Source organism: Phalacrocorax carbo, chromosome 6 (genome assembly GCF_963921805.1).
Source record: "Phalacrocorax carbo chromosome 6, bPhaCar2.1, whole genome shotgun sequence".
Lineage (NCBI taxonomy): Eukaryota > Metazoa > Chordata > Aves > Suliformes > Phalacrocoracidae > Phalacrocorax > Phalacrocorax carbo.
In genome coordinates, this window is record NC_087518.1 from 4,596,436 (window position 1) to 4,614,569 (window position 18,134).

The window sequence follows — 18,134 nt, forward strand, 5'->3', positions numbered from 1 at the left end:
GCCCAGAATCAGGATTTTCCAGAAGGCGGCAGAAAGCTTGCCTGACTGAATTGCTGCTCGGGGTGATGATCAGATGTTGTGCTGAAAAATTGCTACAGTGCATCATACAGTAAAACAGCTGTAGACAACAACTGGGCAGACTACAGAGATGTATTAGTAGATTAAAAGCGGACGTCGGATACTGAAGTGAAAGACATCAGAAAGAGAGAGGGGTCATGCTGAACAAAGGTCCTGGGGGCGGGACACAAACAGAAGAAAACGTGTTATCTCTGCTGCAGTTAGAGTATTTCAGAAATAGATTATCAGGCTTAAATTTACCAAATGTAAAACAGTAATTACAAGTGTTCTTATTCCAAGGTGAATTATTTTCTTCCTCCCACAGTGCTGATAAAACAGGAACCCATACTGCTATGCTAGGGATTTCCAGGTTAGAGGCTTTACAAAACTCTGCCTATTTTTTCAATCTGATTCTAGGCTCACCTGGGCCCCCCGAACATGTGAAAGTGGACGAAATAACTGATACCACGGCTCAGATCTCGTGGCAAGAAGGCACAGATAATCACAGCCCAGTAACCACTTACACCATACAAGCAAGGACACCTTTTTCAGTTGGCTGGCAGCAAGTTACGACAGGTAAAACACAATTCTTGTTACAGGCTCCGTTGAAATGTTTTCAACCAGGGACACCATGTTCTTAGTTTCGTGTTTTGTTTTGTTTTTTTTTTTCTTTTTGTTTTTAATAGTTCCAGATGTGATCGATGGAAAAACGCTCACAACCACAGTAGTGGATTTAAATCCTTGGGTTGAATATGAATTTCGTGTAGTTGCCAGTAACAAAATAGGAGGTGGAGAACCTAGTTTACCCTCAGAAAAAGTAAGAACTGAAGAGGCAGGTTAGTGGGTTCTTCTATTTGTTTTTAATTCAAGAGTCTTGAATATTAATAAAAAAGGAGCATTCATATCCTTGGCTCTTTGCAAACAAGCTTGGAATTGCCATCGAATATAAAAGCCTATAACTCATTTGCTCATGATTTTTCCATTGAGCTGTGGTACAGTTTGTGTTGCATTACTGAACATCACAGAATTATAACATCTAAATACATTTAAACTGTATTTAGTATGCCAAAATCTGTCAGGTCAGGCAGTGCTTTAGAGTCTGAAGGTATTAATGGATGGAACGAGGTTAATTTTGACAGGGTGTTTTTCATTCCTGGTGTTTGATCAGCGTACACCTTCCATGTGCCTCAGAAGAGCACATCGATTAAAACCCCGAGAGTTCACTTGGAATAAGGCCCTTGCCAAATACATCAGCCGAAGTTAGTCCTATTAAAAAAGTGAGGTGTGCCTCCAATTTTTAGAAGTTCATAAACATTAGCATTCAGTCTGCGAGCTGGTGAGGTTCTTCACGTGCTCAGACCAACATCTGGCTCCCAGTGATGGAAAGCAGGAAGGGGCCGGGACTTTCCAGGGCCCTCCGCGCTGGCTCAAAAGCATTTGCCTTGATTTGCAAAAGCAGTATGAATGCAACCAGGTTAGCTTCAGAGCATGAGGTTAACGTTCTGTGATGTCTTCTCTTGTATCTACACTGTGTAGACAGCTATACGTTTCCTTTCCACAGTTCCTGAAATTCCCCCCTCTGAAGTCAGTGGGGGAGGAGGCAGCAGGTCTGAACTGGTCATAACATGGGATGTAAGTTTTCTGGCAAGCAGTTTTCTTCAGAGAATGATTGTTTTCATTCAAACTCTCCTTAAAAGATGAATTTCCCTGGCTGCAGCAGCTTCTCATCTAGGATGTATATGTGCTCGGTAACAGTCTGTAACGTGAGCTATGCACGTTTGCCTTCCCTCGTTTGCTTTCATGTGTTTCTTTTGCTTTTCTTACTGTGCTAGGTGGCAATCAGTAGGAAATTTAGTTTGAGATTGCTTCTGTTCTCAAATAACTGTTACGTTAAAAAGGAGGCAGGAGGGCGGGAGAAGAGGAAGGGGTGTTGCTCAAAGGTTGTGCCAAAGAATTATGCTTTTCAGTGCAAATTTGCGGTTCTTGCTTTCCTACCATTAACTCTGGATGCGGGTGCTAGCCAAAACAAACAATCAAATGGTACTTCACGTTATGTATCCCGGTTTTAATGAGTTAAAAGTGTTAACATACCGTTACTAACATTGACTACTCTGTGTGGTTACCTGATCATAATCACATCAGAGGAAGGGATAAGCCACTGTACCAAAGTAGTACTGGATTCTGTAATAGTTGACTAGGCAATTACTGATTTTTTTACAAACTATGGATTGTGAAATTGAAAAAAAATTTGTATTTACTGAAGAGTGTCTCAAAACAGTACACTTCATGGAAAACAAGGAATAGACCTGAAAGTTGTTCTCATCTTGAAGTGCAAACCTTAAAATATGTTCAAAGGACCACATTTTGCTCTGCTGTACCAGAGTTAATTTGCTGATGGGATGATCCCAAATGCAGTACCAGAACCTGGTTGCAAGCGTGTACGTTACTCTGTCGGTACTTTTTCTTCCTGCAAAACACGTCCGGTGCTGTATGTAGCATCTCAGCCTTCTGCTGTCTGTCGCTCCCCTCACAGCCCATCCCTGAAGAATTACAAAACGGAGAAGGATTTGGCTATGTTGTTGCTTTCCGCCCCTTTGGCACCACAACATGGATACAGACTGTGGTCACGTCTCCTGACACACCAAGATATGTCTTTAGGAACGAAAGCATCTTGCCCTTTTCGCCATATGAAGTCAAAGTTGGTGTCTATAACAACAAAGGAGAAGGGCCATTTAGTTCAGTAGCCACAGTTTTTTCAGCTGAAGAAGGTATGTGCTTGAGTTATCTCCAGATTGATCAATTCGAATACAGACGTGTTTATTTCCACAGTCACCAATGCCGCTGCTCTCTCACTAATTTATTGATTTCTGAATACAGAGCCTAGCATAGCACCCTCTGGAGTGTCTGCAACGAGTCTGTCGTCCTCAGCCATTGAGGTCTCCTGGACAGCCATTCCCTGGAAGATGAGCAGTGGAAGGTTACTGGGCTATGAGGTGAGCGCATTTAAAATACACTCCCACGTACCGGTATTGAAAAGGGCCACGACCCAGAAGGGTTGTGCAGGCTGCTGGACAGCAGCACAGCTGAGGATTTAACCCACCACCTGCCTTACTTCTGCAGGGCCCCAGAGCATGGGGAATGTCGCCATCATTGTTCTTTTCCTGGGGCAACTGATAGCTGTGGCTCTTGGCACTGGGTCTGGGCCAGTATCAAGTGTTTTGTGAACGCAGGGCATGCTGCAGGACCCTCCGCTGATGGGCTGCAGGACTTCAAGACACAAGTGCTCTCTCCAGCCCAATCCTTCTCCCCAGAAATCTTCCAGTTATTCAGAAATCAAGGTTCAGTTAAACTGGATTTTTTTTCATAAAAACATTAGAAAATCAAAGCAAACAGCTATTGGTGTTACAGTCTAGAAATACCTAATCTGCAAAAGGCTACTGCATCTCTGGCTTCCTTTCTGCCCCACCGGCACCAAAAAAGGGATTTTTGTTTTTTTAAGTACCGTTGAAAATGAAGAATACAGAATGAACTTGTTTTGCTTCCTGTGCTGATAGTCATGTGTCTGTGTAACAGTATTTTCAAACTGACATATTTTTTCAGAATTACATTTACTTCCAAAGAAACTATTCTGTACGACACAGTTTTCTGAGTTTACCTTGTTTACTTTTTAGCTTCAGTAATGATTGTCCTCGGCATTATTTTAATTCAAGCAAGATCTAATTTTTCAGTTTCTTTTTTCCTACAGTCATACTTAAAAAAAAGCAACAAGCGTGAAAGGCAGATGGATAAGAATTGTTGTTACATAATAAACATATTTCTGAAACTTTACTGTAGTATTATCTTTTTCAACTGAGGACAAAAAAACCCAAAACACTTAAGGAGTCAAATGCAATGCTGTGGGTGAAGGGTCCATTCCATGCAAGATTTTAAATGGTTTTTGGTTCATATCTACTAGGTTAGGTACTGGAATAATGGTGGAAAAGAAGAGTCTTCAAACAGAGTAAAAGCTGCAGGGAATGAGACGTCAGTAAGAATAACAGGTTTGAAGAGCAACTTGGCATACTACACAGCCGTCCGTGCTTATAACAGTGCCGGAGCAGGCCCCTTTAGCGCCACAGTAAACGCTACCACAAAAAAGCCACGTAAGTATCTTAAATTCAAAGCGGGGAGAGCTATAACGGTGTGTTACCACTTGCAGGGGAATGAAAAAGCAGCACATTACTGGGAATCATGATATGCGTAAGTGACCTAAATTTTCATCCAGACTAGAGGAGTTACACAATTAAATCGAGCAGAGATCTTCCATTTTCTACCCTCTGCTGCTTTAGCAGGATGACTAAGTAAAACTCAGCTATGCCAGTGGAGCTGAAGTAAGATATATAATTTCTGCCTAGAACCTTTTATTATCCCTTTAGTGACTGGAAGAATTTTAAAAGAAAAATTTCTGTTATTTGGAAGGAAAAAAACAGGGATTTGTTGGATTTTTCAGGGGTTTAGAACATATTTATGAGTTCTCTAGGGCATGGCTTTTGAAATGAAATGATCCTCATACAATTCACGCAAAACAATCCTTCATGTCCATTGTTTCCCCTTGAACAAATTGCACAAGAGGCCACTTTACTATTAAAAAGGAGAAATTAAGCCAGAGAACAGATTGTCAAAGGCTGCACTAATTTTTCTACAAATGGAAATATTTTTAGTGTGCTCTTGCGCTGTAATACAACTCAGAATCAGGGTCATCAGTCTTGAAGTGTTTCTGTCAGTCTCTCAAGAACGTACAATTAAAGCTGTCTGAAAGGTCAAATTCCCTGGAATAGTCATTAACATCCTTCTACCAGAAGCAGTCGCATTGTCAGTGGTATGAAGTAAGCTAGTTTATCAGGAATTATTATATGCAAAAACAAGTGTCACTCTGTCACTGAGAGACATATATTAACTTGTACTTGCTAGAGTGTAAATATATTACATGCATAGTTACCATCAATTGGCTGAGATGAGGGAACGCGCTGTCTGTAGCCTGCACCTGACATGTGATGAAGAGTTTTCTCTAATTAATCATCTCTGTGGCTACTGGCTGCTCACGCGAGGTGGTGCCAGCCTGGTCAGCCCAGTGACTTTTCAGTCCATTTTTTAGTGATCCCCTGCCTTTGGGACGTGTGAATGAGAACTGGGCAAGCCCCGATCCCACTGATTTGAACAGGGGCTGGATCGGGCCCTTAGTCAAGATTGCTGCTGCTATTTGGAGTAATTTAAAAGAAAAAATAGTTGCATTATGTCCATGTATCTTGCTGGTGAATAAAGAGAGCGCAAACACTGCAGTACTGTATTAATGTCAATCTGAAGGATTTTGGTAACTGCTAGTTGAATTGACTAAGACAAATAATTCTCTGTACTGTTGCAGCAGAAACTGACTTTTCATTTAAATGTGTGATATTTAATCAATCCCAATTTCTACCTTCACTTGACTCTCTGTGATTGATGTGGTTTCCACTGTGAAGGATGGCTGGGCACGTTGCGTTTACATTCACCCACACGACCCACAGATCCTTCTCAGTACCTATTAGCCATATCAAGAAACACAAATACTTAAGTTCAAGTGCCAGTATATTTCAGGATTGAAAATTCCGCCTTTGTCTTTGCCTGTTAAAGTATCTTTGCTTTTCTGTTTGAAATATTGACGCTTGTAGCCCAAAATAACACGCATAGTTTGGGTTTATAAAATATTGCTATATAAAATGGCAAGTAACTGGGGAAGACTTGCCTAAATTTGTAAGGCAAGATGTTGTATTTCCTATTTAGAAAGTCTTCAAATGCAACCAAATGCTCTGTCCGTCGGTTCTAATTCAGAGAAAAACAAGTGTACGTTGACCAACTTTAAGCAGCTGAGGAGTCTCAGAGAAATGCCTGTAGCTGTTTGCACTCTTAGCTCTGGACATGTGCTTATGTGATGGGGTGGTTTAGGATCTGACCTACTACAAATTAAGTTCTGCAGTTCCAAACACTGAAGATTACGGGAGATTTTGGTATCTGAAGCGAATTGGAAGCTTCTGAATCACTTCTATAAGTCAAGTGGGAGATAGAGGCTTATAGTTTTTATATATAATTACTCTTCATTTTTTCAGATGTCATATATAATTTTTTTTTTTTGTGGATTTAGAAAGAATCACTCATTTCTTTTGAAATACAGCTTTAATAGTGTGAAAACTGTTCATGTATGCTCTAATACTGAATTCTGAGGAGCAAAACAATCTCCTCATATTTACAAAAACTGGCTATTAGGGCATCAGGTTAAATCCTATTTAATATATAGAACAAGGCAAATACTGTAAAAAAAAATACCTGGGAGTGATCATTTGACTTTAGAATAATTCTTCTGTGTCTCACTCTTACATTTTTGTGTCTACTTTGTGTTAAGAAGTATAATCAGGTGGGTTGTGCTCTGGCTGCTCAAGGGAAGAAGGTAGGGACCTGTGTAAAAGAAATTAAAAATAGAAGAGGAGAAAAGAAAAAGAACCCACAAGCGCAAGCATGGGAGTGTTTAAAAACCACTGCCAGTGTTTAACACTGGAACCTTCAGCATCAAAGCGTAGCGCGGTCCACCTGAGCAGCAGTTGCCTCCACTAGGTGACAGCAACAGTAAATTGTTTTCCTTAACACATTTAGAAAAGATTTTAATCGTTGAATGTGTCACTGCATGACCCATTTTCTGGGAAACCAACTTGAGGCAACTTAAGAGGTTTGTACTTACCTTCGCCTTCCCTGGAAGCTTGGCAGTTGCCATATACATTGAAGCGAACAGCCAAAAGCATACTGCTCCTTTTGAAAATAACGGTCTCAGATTGTTAATGAACAAAAAAAACCCAATAGATTTCCTTGGCCGAAGCCCACTGTTGTTCCCACTCTAGGTACTGAAATGGCACAGACGGTTCAAAACTCACGCCTCGAGTTAAAAGAAGAGGGGAAAAAAAAGAAGTCTGTCAAATATTTTTGCATTGCAAACACATTAATCAGCGTGGCCTATCGGTTTGACTATTCACTAAGACTAAATTTGTCTAGCCAATAATCTGTTGTGAAGTATTTGCTTATTCTCGGCAATTTACTAAAACTAGAAATTGTCTGTTACCATCGTTGGTTTCATTAGAGTTTGTTCTAATTGATCACCCATGTCCAAAGACATATGCTTTTGTTTGGCTGCATTTAATGAAGGACCATCAACAGATAATGCAACTTCAGAAACAACATTTATGGACCATTCTATTTTTCCTTCCTTCTGTTTTTTTCCAATTTAGTTTCTGAACCATAAAGTGTACAAATGACGAGGCTGCTTTTGAGTTGCTTTTGCAGCCGACATGTAATGACTGTCAATTACCTCACCTATTATTTCCTACTGTAGAATAAATCACTAATGCCAATTAAATTAAAGTCATGCTTTTATCATGTGTTCGAAGCACCCAGTCAACCCCCGGGAAACGTTATGTGGAATGTCACCGACTCCAGAGTAGTCCTCAGCTGGGAGGAAGTAAGCGCTATGGAGAACGAGTCCGAGGTGACTGGGTATAAGGTAAGTGACAGCAGCCCAGAAGAATAGCTGAAAGCAAGCCACGGTTTGTTTCTTCTTGTCTGTTTGCGAGGCAGTAACTTCAGAGGCTGCACATCTGAACCATTTCAGTAGTTAGTGTCTCCTTTTTATAGCTGCAACTCATTAATGGTACACTACACATCATCTCGTGCCCAGCCAGGAGCTGCAGCCCTTGCTGCCGGCTCCTGGGATCCCACTTACCCGAGTGTATTACGATGGATGTTAGAATGTGTGTAACACTTACTATAAATATGTAACACTTATGCAAAAGTGTAATGTATAATCCAAAATTTAGCCAATGGGCATGGTCTCCATTGCTGGCCAGGTGTGTGTTAGTACCACATTTATCAAATTGATATTCTTAAATCTTTTTCTTCTTTTCTACTGCGGGACGTGCTCATTGTCTTGATGGAAATTGCATTGGCACATCTATGCTAGACCCGCTCAGCGCACAAATGTACAGGCATTTAAATATGTGATGTATCTTAAGTACATGTAAGAGACTAGCTGAGGGTGTTCTTGATGAGCTGCGTACAGCTGGACCCGCACCCTGCGTAAAAGATCTCTGCTGAAGTTCTGACTATGCAGTGTTCTGAGCTGTTCTGGCAAGAAATACATGTTTACAGCTTAGATAAGCCACCTAGTTTCATAGATGGTAGCGGACCTAAAAACATACCACGTTGAGTTTGCAGCTGCCTACTCGGTCTCCCACAACAATTTCAGGTTCCCCTGTGGATCGCAAGCATTGCTAAGCATGCAAGAATAAGCTGAATTTTGATAATGCTGGTTAATTTTACTGAAGTAAAGCACTTAGGGGGGTCTCTTTTATCCCAAAAGGCAAGGGCAGCGCAGTAAACTGAAGTTGCCTTGCCAGGAAGAGACGAGCCAACAAGTGACACTGAAAACACCGGAGCAGCGTGGTGCGGTTGCTGTGGAAGCAAGCCGTGTGGCCCTCCGAGAGCGTTTTATAGCCAGGCACAGCCTTGGGGAGCGTGTCGCAAGGGTGGCAGCATATGTGTAATCCCAGTGGCCTTGCAGGGCTTTTTCCATTTCATCGTGACTGCCCTTATTTTGGGCAAGTTGGGATTGGTGGGTTTTGCACCGGGAAACTCCCAGGCTTGTTAAATTTGTGAAACTCTGCCAGGGGACTGCACTGGATCCACGCACCTCTGGGTGCCTCGCCACTGGCAGCGGGGACTCGTTGGGCTCGTCAAGCCTCTGGGAGAGAAGAGGGCTTTTAAAGCCCTCCCTCTTGCCCGATCACATTGCGCAGCAGGCTGCGGCAGTCGGACGTAGCTCCCATTCTTTGAAACACAGGACACCGAATGCAGTTGTTTCATGACAGCGCTCAGCACTTGCAGAATGTCTTCCAACATACTCTGTAATACGTATTGGCATAAGAAGCTAATCTAGGTAATGACAGATTCCAAATGGTGAGATAATTTATAGAACAATATATTAAGACGTTCAACAAAATCTATTATTCATTTATGATCATTATACATTGTGCCATTTTAGATTAAAGCTGGGATAAAAGACCTTGGTCGCTGTTACCTTCTTTCATTAAATGTAATTCTGCCCTAGAACATTAATGAAAAATCAGATCTTTTCTCTCACCCTGTCTTTTTAAAGACCAAAACCTCGTTTCCAAGAAACACAAATAAAAATTGCAGGGCGGGTCCCTGCTGGAAGAAGCGACGCGCTACAGCTCTTTGCTCGTGTTGCAGGTTTTGTACAGGACCAGCAGCCAGGCCGATATGAACGTGCTGAACACGGACAAGACAACGGCTGAGCTTCTGCTCCAGTTTAATGACGATTACATTATAGAAGTACGGGCAACAACTGAGGGCGGAGACGGCACTAGCAGCGAGCAGATCCTGATTCCCAGGCTAGCCAGTAGGTCGAAGCTGAATCACTGTCATTTTGTCGCGTGCCTGCAGAGGGTCCCCAACCAATATCGGAACCTCCCTTATGCCAGCCACGGTACAGAGAGGTGCCCCTGCCCTGGCGTAATGAATCATTACTAGGTTTGCAGCTGACACCCAGCAGTTGTCGCAGCGTGTCTTTGCAGGAATTGAGTCCTTACTGATGGGGAGGAAAAAAAAAAGAATGAATGCTTGGATGTTGTGTGGTAATAAGGTAATAAAAAGAAAAGCAATTAACAGTTTTCATTCCCATGACAAACACCATTCTATTGAACTGGTAAATTACCGTGTAAATTGGTATTAAAAACGTTATATTTTATGTTACTTTTCTCCTTTTTTTTTATTATTACCTGAAAGGTAAAGACCATTTGTACAGTGCCGGCATTTTGCAGTACATTTCTGTAGTTTAAAAATATTTCGTGTCGTTTTACAAATTTTCGCTGCTTGTCAGTAATAAAAATTTACACTAATTTTTGCTTAGGATCTAGGAAGAGTAATAATTTGACAGAGGAGATACTCATGCTTTCATTTAATCCCGACCTTTTCCATTTGTCACAGGTATGGATGCAAGAGGTTCTGGTCCATCAGTCATGAATATCTTCAGTGTATCCAGCTTCTTACCGACAATATTTTCCTTGACTCTTAATTCAGTGTTGTGATGATACATTTTCATTCGCTGGGAAAAAAAAAAAGGAATTGGTTACTACAGAGAAGTGCTTTTTTAAAAAAAAAAAACAAACTGCAGTGGTTAATGCATGTTTTTCTTCTATCCTGACGTGTTTTTAAATTCTTTATATTTCACTGTAGGTTGAAGTAAAAAATATTATGTAAAGCTTAGCAAATCCTTTAAAAAGGAATCTGAAATGCCTTAATACTTGAACCAAAGGAGTTTACATATTACATACTTCAGATACAACGTAAGGGAGAGGGAGAGCAACGGCACTGTGATCACAGTTTCGAGGAAGAGCTTAGCTCGGTGAGAAACCCCAGTTTTGCAGTGACACTGAATTGGTTGGGGTATGTTCTGCCTTGTTACGGTAACATCGTCCTACATCCTGAAGACGAAATCAGAGACGTGGCGGTCCAATCGGATGATGACACGTTGACCAAGCGGCCGTTCTTAAGACAGTGTCATAAACCAGTAGATTTGGATCAGTTTTCTTACTGCTCTTTATATAAGTTACTCTAAATCTAGCAAGAAATCAAAGCTGGAAGGCAGAGAAAAGTCACGGTGTGGCTTGTTAGTTTCGCACAGTCCACGGTGGGGTGTCCAAGAGGCAGGGCTTCCACTACTAGTCTTAAGAGATTTCACAGCCATGTTTCAAAGACGGCTCTCTGGTTTATTGCGGCGTATGTCTATGTACCTTTCGAAGCACCCAACCTTCCTCTCCATCAATAGACTTCAAAGTTAATTTCCTTATATCCCCACCTTATATTTCTTAACCAGGGTCTTTACTCATAACCAGGTTCTTTCTCCCTCAGGATCCTTTTTATTGCCCCTCTCTGAACTCCTGTCAGTGTGTTTCACTAACAAAAGTGCCCAGTCGTAAGCATTATTGCAATGCAGCTGCACCATGGCCTTATGAAAAGGGACTACTACCACCTCCCGACCTTGTGATGTGGTGCTTCCAAATATGCAGCCCCAAATCAATCTTGCTCCTTTGTCTACCGCACTGCACTGTAAACTCATCCTTAAGCCAGTGTTACCTTCGTAACTCTCCTTCCTGCTGCTCTTCAGCCAAGTCGGAACTATTTGGCCAATGCACCCATTGCTGCCTCATGATTCTAGTGAGTTTATGGCAATACTATAGGTTATAATAAAAAAATTAGACAAGGACACTTCAGGCTTGCTATTATAGAGAGATCTCTGCTTTCTTTCATAGCAATATATTAAAGATACATTAAACCTGGTACGTTTGACTTCTGCACTGGCGAGTTTAGTCAAATCAACCTTTCAGAGAGCTGCCCGCATACATGGTAGAGCACGTGTTCATGTGACATAAAGCGCGTCCTTTTAGAGAGGTCTGGGGGTTTTTCATCTCACAGTGTTATTACAACACACACAACTATAGAGCGAGAGAACCGGGATTAATGAAATTATGGTAGCACTGTAGAAAAAAATACCTTGATATGCATTCAAATAGCAAATTACCTTATTAGTATCACATCCAGATGAAAATGCGCACTAACTGTTGAAGTAAGCAAGAGCTGTATATACTGTACATACATAGCTATACATGGCTAGTTGCTTCTCAGTGTGGCTAACCAGTGATGTTTTCTGACACTTGCAAGTGGGGGTGGGGGGTGGGGGGGAGATGGAAAACCAGGTGTGACTAGTAAGTATATAGTTATGTTTCATGCAACAAAGGGTGATTCTTTCTATTCTCGTTTCACAGAATTCTAGGCCATGTTCCTGTATTGCCATTTTCATGCGATTACATTGTACTATTTAATTTCTAGTTATATATCTCCATGAGATATGTACCGAGTACCTTGTTTCATATTGAAAAGTTTGAAATTTATCCTTAAACTTCCAGTTGTGTGTGTATCCTATGGTTATCTGTGTGCATTTTTTTCTATTACTCTAATAAAATATTTATTACATTGAGGGATACTAGAATATTTCAAAGTAGTGTTGCTTGGCCGTATTAGATACTTGCACGCACGCGGATTTACTGCATCTAAAACTCCTTGTCCGTGTTCTGCAGTGTTTCTGCTAACTTCTGGCAGGATAGGAGCGGTCTCCCTCGCAGTTGCTTTGCTTCCAGCAAGACTAAAACCCTAACACATACACCCAGGGAGGAGAGGAGTGAGGTGTAAATACCCCCAGCCTTGCTCCGGAGGAGTCAGGCACGCACGGCTCAGCTTGCGCTTCTGAGCTCTACCTCTGCCCACAGCTTTGGCGCACGACGGACAGAAGCCTCGCTTTCCCTGGTTTGGTTTCCCCAGTTAGGCTGTTCCCTCTCCTCGGAAACTAAAAACAAAGTAACGCCATTGAAGAAGGGTTAGTTCTTCATACGAATTTATTTAGTATATCACTATTTAGCATTACATTTCAGGGCCTGTTCTCCCCTGCAAATTGCCTGTTCCGTACGGACTGCGGCGTGCCATAAAGCCAGAGCCTGCCTAGCGCTAAAACCTTCCCACCGGGAACACAGACAAAACAGAACTATGTATTTCAAGCTTTTAAAGCCTGGCCTCTACCTTTGTTAACAGGGCGCTGATCCAGATGATGCAGTAAGAGTTAATGAAAACCCCAGCACATTTACAAGTGTACGGCCAAGGGCCTCGCTCTCTAGTTCCCCCAGTGTTCAGTTCATGTTTCTTTGCGGTAATAAAACTGACTTGAGTCTCCACGGAAAGTTGGGAAAAAATAAGTTGTTATTGGGAAAAGTATATGAGGAAAAGGTGAAGAGCCCGTGAGGGATAACGTGAGCGGTCCCTGAGCCAGCCTACCTCTCGCAGGCTTTTCCAGAGCAGCTTCTGTGACTAACCGAGTTCAGCAATTCAGTCCTGGGAGGGGAAAAAAAGAAAGGAAAACATCAATTATAATGAAAAATATGAATAACAGCGCTTGTACGACTGGAACTGCGGGTGATGGGGAAGGTATTTGTGCCGTTCCACTTTTACTTGCACCAAAAACAGCCAGCACTTTGTCACTTAAAATTGCTATTACTTGAAATCCAGTAGAACACAATAGTAAGCTTGAGTCATAGTTTTTACACAAACACTATTGTAAAACGTATGGTTTTTAATACCCTAGCCAAAGAGGTAGCTGAATTCCTCCAAGCTGTTCAGCGATGCTGAGGGCTACCAAAGAGCAAAGCCAACCGCTGGGCAGAGGCGGAGGCGGAGCGGGGGGAGCGGGGGAGGCGAAGCCCCGGAGGGACGAGCCAGGCCTTTCTCCCGCTCCCTACGGCGCTGAGGGCGAGAGGTGGGCGCAGCGGGGTGGGGTGGGGGCGAGCACCCGCAGCGGCATCGCCTCGGAGGCGTCCGAGGGGTCGTGCTGGGAACGGTTAGTGCAACACAAAACTGGGCGACTCGTTGGGTTTTTTTCTGGGCAATGATGCGAACCGTCACTGTGAGAGAGAGAAGGGATACGGGAGTCCTGCCGCCGGCTGGGTACGCACACCGAAGGAAAAGGGATGTGGTACAGCTTAAAAAAAAATTGGTTGCACCTGCGTGTGCCTCCCCTGGAAGCTGTAACGGTGCTGGAGGCCGGTACCGCAGGCAGCAGGAGCGCTGTGGGTCTGGCCTTTGGGGTCTGGAGGATGAGGGCTGTTGGTTGGGCTATTTTAGGCGTGGGTTTACAGTTTCCCACGCCGCACCGCTAGGCCCCCAAGACTCGCGTTCCAAAGGGTTTCTTGTGCCGGCTCAGTAATGTTGGGTTGGTTTGTTTCTTTTTCATTCTTTCCTGATAATTTTATATGAGGGGACTTGGTAACTCCTCCTGTGCTTCAAGTCTGAATTTCTCATAGGTAGCTGGTATAAGAATTAAACACCTTTTCTTTGGACAGTTTACTCTCTGGGATCTGTTGCGAACATGCAGGACCCTCTATGAATACAAAATGAGTTAAAAACTAATATCACTTTAGCCCTAAGAAATACTGGAGATCTCCATTTTCTACTGAATTTGCCTTTTTCACTGGTGGAATGCAGACAGTGGGCAGCGCCTGTCACGTTATATATATCTTAATAACAGGCAATAAGGCAAGCTGTCCTGCATGCGGGAGTGCATTAATCTGACAGGTTTCTGTCTGAAACAAATAACAATGGAATATTGTGAAAATAAAACGAGTTTGTAAACAGGCACTCGCTCTCTTAGGAAGAACCACCTCCTCGACTGTTTTATGCTAATGCTTTGAACTCCCGAAAAGCAATAAAAAAGGATATGTTTAGCAGAGATATAACTGAGTGTACGTTACCGTTGGTTTATCAAGCCCGCTCGATAAAAAGAGGCACCACTTTTCCTTAAATCTGATGCGTACATAGCGCAAGCTGCAACATGATGGGGGGAGATGGTACGCCACCAACTCCCTCTCTAGCTATCAGTCTTACCCTCTTAGAAAAGAGCTTTTCCGCAAAGACTTTTCACAGTTCACAGCTGCCTCCCTGGCGTGCGTACAGCTTGGGTCTCACCGGGAAGCGGGATGTACAGCCTATAAAAAAAGGATAGACATTTGTCTTTTTCCAAGCTTAAGATCTATTTCAACAGCCTCAGCAAGCAGAGCCTGCCCGCAGCCCGCGCACACGGGAGCTGTTTCTCAGAGGTGCTATTAACGTCTCACCTTCAGCTTGGACGTCCTTCCCGAGGTCGGCTAAGGATGCAGACGTCTCGTTAGCGTCAGCGGGACCGGTCGCTACCACTCCATCACAGCGCTGGCTGCAGGACGAGGGGATGCAGACGGCGGCTCCCTTGGCAGCCCTCCCACAGACCGGCGCGTCCCGCCGCGCTGCCCTTGGCAGAGGGCATCCTCTCCGGGACAGGCCTTCGGTCCTGCCGCGCAGCCGCCGTCCTGCCTCTCAGCAGGGAACTGCTCTGCTACCGCACGGTCCTTCTAACACGCGCGGTGGGTGCGACCTGAGCAGCCGGGAGCGTCTCATCTTCGCCAGAGGAATGCGGCTATCTCTAGGAGATATCCTCGGAGTACGTGTGTGTGTGCATACGTACACATTCCACGACTACGGATAGTTGCCCGTCTAAAATAACCCGAGCCTGTCACCAATTCTGAGTCTATTTCCATGTTTTCCTCTTGCTGACATTGGCTGTGCATTGCCAGTCCTCTGGCTCCGTCCTGCCTCTCATTAGGTGCATCAGAAAGTTCCCCTCCCCAACAGCTTGATATTTCGATAAACAGCCACTCGCCTTCCCTTTCATGGGTCCTTTTCGTCAGCTTTAACTGCCGTGTCGCAGCGTCTGCCACGGCACTTATTGTCATTCACACCATGCTCTTAATTTTCTTTGGTTTTGAACTCTCTTTGTTTTGAGACTTTTCAGTTTGAGCATGGGAGTGCCTTAGTATTAGAATTTCACAAGACCTTCATGTGCATCTTTCCTTTGCTTTTTTCCCATCTCTAAGGGTCAAGAAAACTTGATAAACTCATTTGGGATTAAATCTCTTTTCTTGAGCTCCTTGCTGATCTTTTTGAGGTCAGGAAGTATCTTTGAAAGTCTGTCTTTTTTTTTTTTTTTAATGCACAAATACAGGAGACACGCCAGTAACCCTATGTAGCATTACTAAGAGACTTTCCTCCCAATGTACCTAAGATTATTTTCTTACCCTTTAAGAGCATAATTAGACCTGCGAGGCCTGGACCATGCCTGCTGCCTGTGCTGTGCTCTTCATTTCATCTCGACAATTAATTCCCTTCAGGTGGGAGAACATCAAGGCATTGGCAAATGCTGAAAAAGGAAGAAGCAAAAGCATCCCGTTAGGAGCCAATACAACTTCAAGATGTCCATTAATTCAGCCCATGACAATTTACGCTCAAAGCATCTCCTGGGACGGGGACATCCCAGAATTGTCCATCAGGAAAGAGCAACTACTGGGAGCCCGGCTCCCTGCTGCCCGCTCAGCCTCCAGCCTCCCAAATCCTGCACTCCACGGGATGCAGAATGACCCAGCTGCAAGGGAAGGGACACTTTGTTGCTTCCCCTCCTCCGTTGCCAGCCGAGGGTGCAGGATTGGAACCCTCCAGCAGCACACGGGAAGGGTTTGCAGGCCCTTGCTCAAGGGCAGGACCTAAAACCAGCTACCAAACCAACTGACCGTTAATAACGCAAACATAAAAATGCTGCCTTTCAATGAAAGCGAGAGGCAGTTGCGCTCCAGAGCGACCCCCTGCTCTCCCTGAGCACTTAACGCAGCATCCTCCAGCTCCAGGGGCCTCGGTGGCCTCCTCGCCCTGCCGCAGAGTTACAGCACACCGGGGCAGGTACTTCCAAAGCACACATAGGGACTTATTTTTAGGGCTCTGCACTCGTTGCTCTGCAGCCCTGAACAGAAGAGCAGATCGATTATTGTTTTTTGTCACCTCCAGGGAAGGTGCTGCGAACGCTTCCCTGAGATTTGAGCACCTAAATGCACTTCCCGAGCCCGTTAATTTAGAAGGAATATCGACAGGCAGGAGAGGCGCCCATCGGGATTGCCCTCCCTGGTGGTTTCATTTTAGGGGATCTTTCCCTTTTGTGCTGGAACACAAGCAATGACCTGGTACATCAGCTAAAGACATGAAAAGAAGCAAGTCAGAGAAAAGAAGGAAAAGCCCTCTCTTTCATGCCCTTTATGATACAAATAATAAATCATTTTCCCAACTGAGGGCCTGTAAAGGAGTCTATCAAACAGGATGTGTTTAACGAGAATGTCTCTCATTAGCAATCCAAGCAGGGCCATGGTTAAAGCAGACAAATAATTTAGGTTTTGTCACACTTCCTAACATTGCCACCAAACCGAGGCATTTAAAGTTACACTTGTCACAACACTAATTATCTATTTGAACAGCAGAGCTCTCAGCTGACTGAATGAGTTGTTCTGCAGTTAAGAACAGATCACTTCATCAGCTGCATCTGATCGTCATTACTTTTTGGTTATAGGATGTAAATCGGCTATAACGACAGAAAATATGGCTTTGGTACCTTTACAGCAGCTTCATAAGAGACGGGGGGATCTCTTCTGCAGCAGCCAAAAGCTTCTGCTCATGTACTGGAAAGCAATGTTTTGGGGTTTTGTGTTGCCTTGGAAACATGAAAAATAAAGCGCCATTAATTACCTATTTTCAAGTAACCAGAGTATCCAGTGCTGAGGGTCTGATCCAAGGTTAATGAAACCCTTACCTGAATTTCAGCAGATTTTGACTGATCCATCTGCCCTTCTAAACAAGGAGAGGACCGAGGCAGAGCAAAGCTCAGCCAAGTTTTACTTCTGACCATGTTCCCAGAAGAGTTACCAGAAGGCTTCAGGCAGACGCCCAGAGCGGCGGTTCGCACTGGTTCCTTCACATCCCTGACACTGTTAACACTGTCATCTGTTTATTTTTTAAAATGTATGCCCTCTTTTTTCAAAGAGCAGCTGACCTGGTAAACATCCACACAAACATACACACAAGACCTATAAAAAAATCCCACGTATATGTCTTCTCCAGATAGGAAACCCTAGAATCACAGAATCGTTAAGGTTGGAGAAGACCTCTAGGATCATCAAAAGTCCAACCGTCAACCCAATCATGCTAATAGCCCCAGTCATTGGCACAGAAGCATGGGTTCAGCCAGGCCTTCTGCTATCGTTCTTTCTGCCCAAAACACTGCCAAATAACAGTGTCTCTACTATTATATCTTCCGTATAATCACTTTTAACTGATAATTAAGCATTTTGAAACTACACACTGCTTGCATCTTTTCCTCCCATTAGTAGTAGTGTTTTGGTCCTAATTATAAATCACTGTGAAATAGGTGAAGACGAGAACCAACCTCTTCTTGCGGGAGTTTGAAGTTGTCCTAAAATTTTCTTTTGGAAAGACTGTTTCACCCCCACCCCCCCAGCACAGCCCAAAGCAATCAGCTAAAACTCCGGCCA

The 18,134-nt window shown here is 43.6% G+C and overlaps 1 protein-coding gene and 1 long non-coding RNA gene across 4 annotated transcripts in view; one reads left to right on the top strand and one right to left on the bottom strand.

The window, feature by feature from the left end:
• LOC104043648 (contactin-3) overlaps positions 1 to 10,220 on the top strand; it is a 114,629-nt gene extending 104,409 nt beyond the window's left edge. For both annotated transcript variants that reach the window (XM_064453449.1, XM_064453450.1), the window contains exons 13-21: positions 475 to 633; positions 744 to 893; positions 1,619 to 1,689; positions 2,591 to 2,825; positions 2,935 to 3,050; positions 4,013 to 4,199; positions 7,506 to 7,618; positions 9,364 to 9,532; positions 10,120 to 10,220. In XM_064453449.1, the coding sequence (XP_064309519.1) occupies positions 475 to 633; positions 744 to 893; positions 1,619 to 1,689; positions 2,591 to 2,825; positions 2,935 to 3,050; positions 4,013 to 4,199; positions 7,506 to 7,618; positions 9,364 to 9,532; positions 10,120 to 10,220 (1,301 nt within the window). The remainder of the gene's footprint in view (positions 1 to 474; positions 634 to 743; positions 894 to 1,618; positions 1,690 to 2,590; positions 2,826 to 2,934; positions 3,051 to 4,012; positions 4,200 to 7,505; positions 7,619 to 9,363; positions 9,533 to 10,119) is intronic.
• LOC135313794 (uncharacterized) overlaps positions 9,529 to 18,134 on the bottom strand; it is a 217,291-nt gene continuing 208,685 nt past the window's right edge. Inside the window, exons 6-11 of one of the 2 annotated variants that reach the window (XR_010373293.1) lie at positions 17,198 to 17,296; positions 14,850 to 15,964; positions 14,620 to 14,720; positions 13,018 to 13,074; positions 10,102 to 10,237; positions 9,529 to 9,721 (exon numbers count right to left, since the gene is read on the bottom strand). This is a non-coding gene — a long non-coding RNA (uncharacterized LOC135313794). Of the gene's footprint in view, positions 9,722 to 10,101; positions 10,238 to 13,017; positions 13,075 to 14,619; positions 14,721 to 14,849; positions 15,965 to 17,197; positions 17,297 to 18,134 lie in introns of those variants that run through there. The other variant, XR_010373294.1, reaches the window with a different exon arrangement.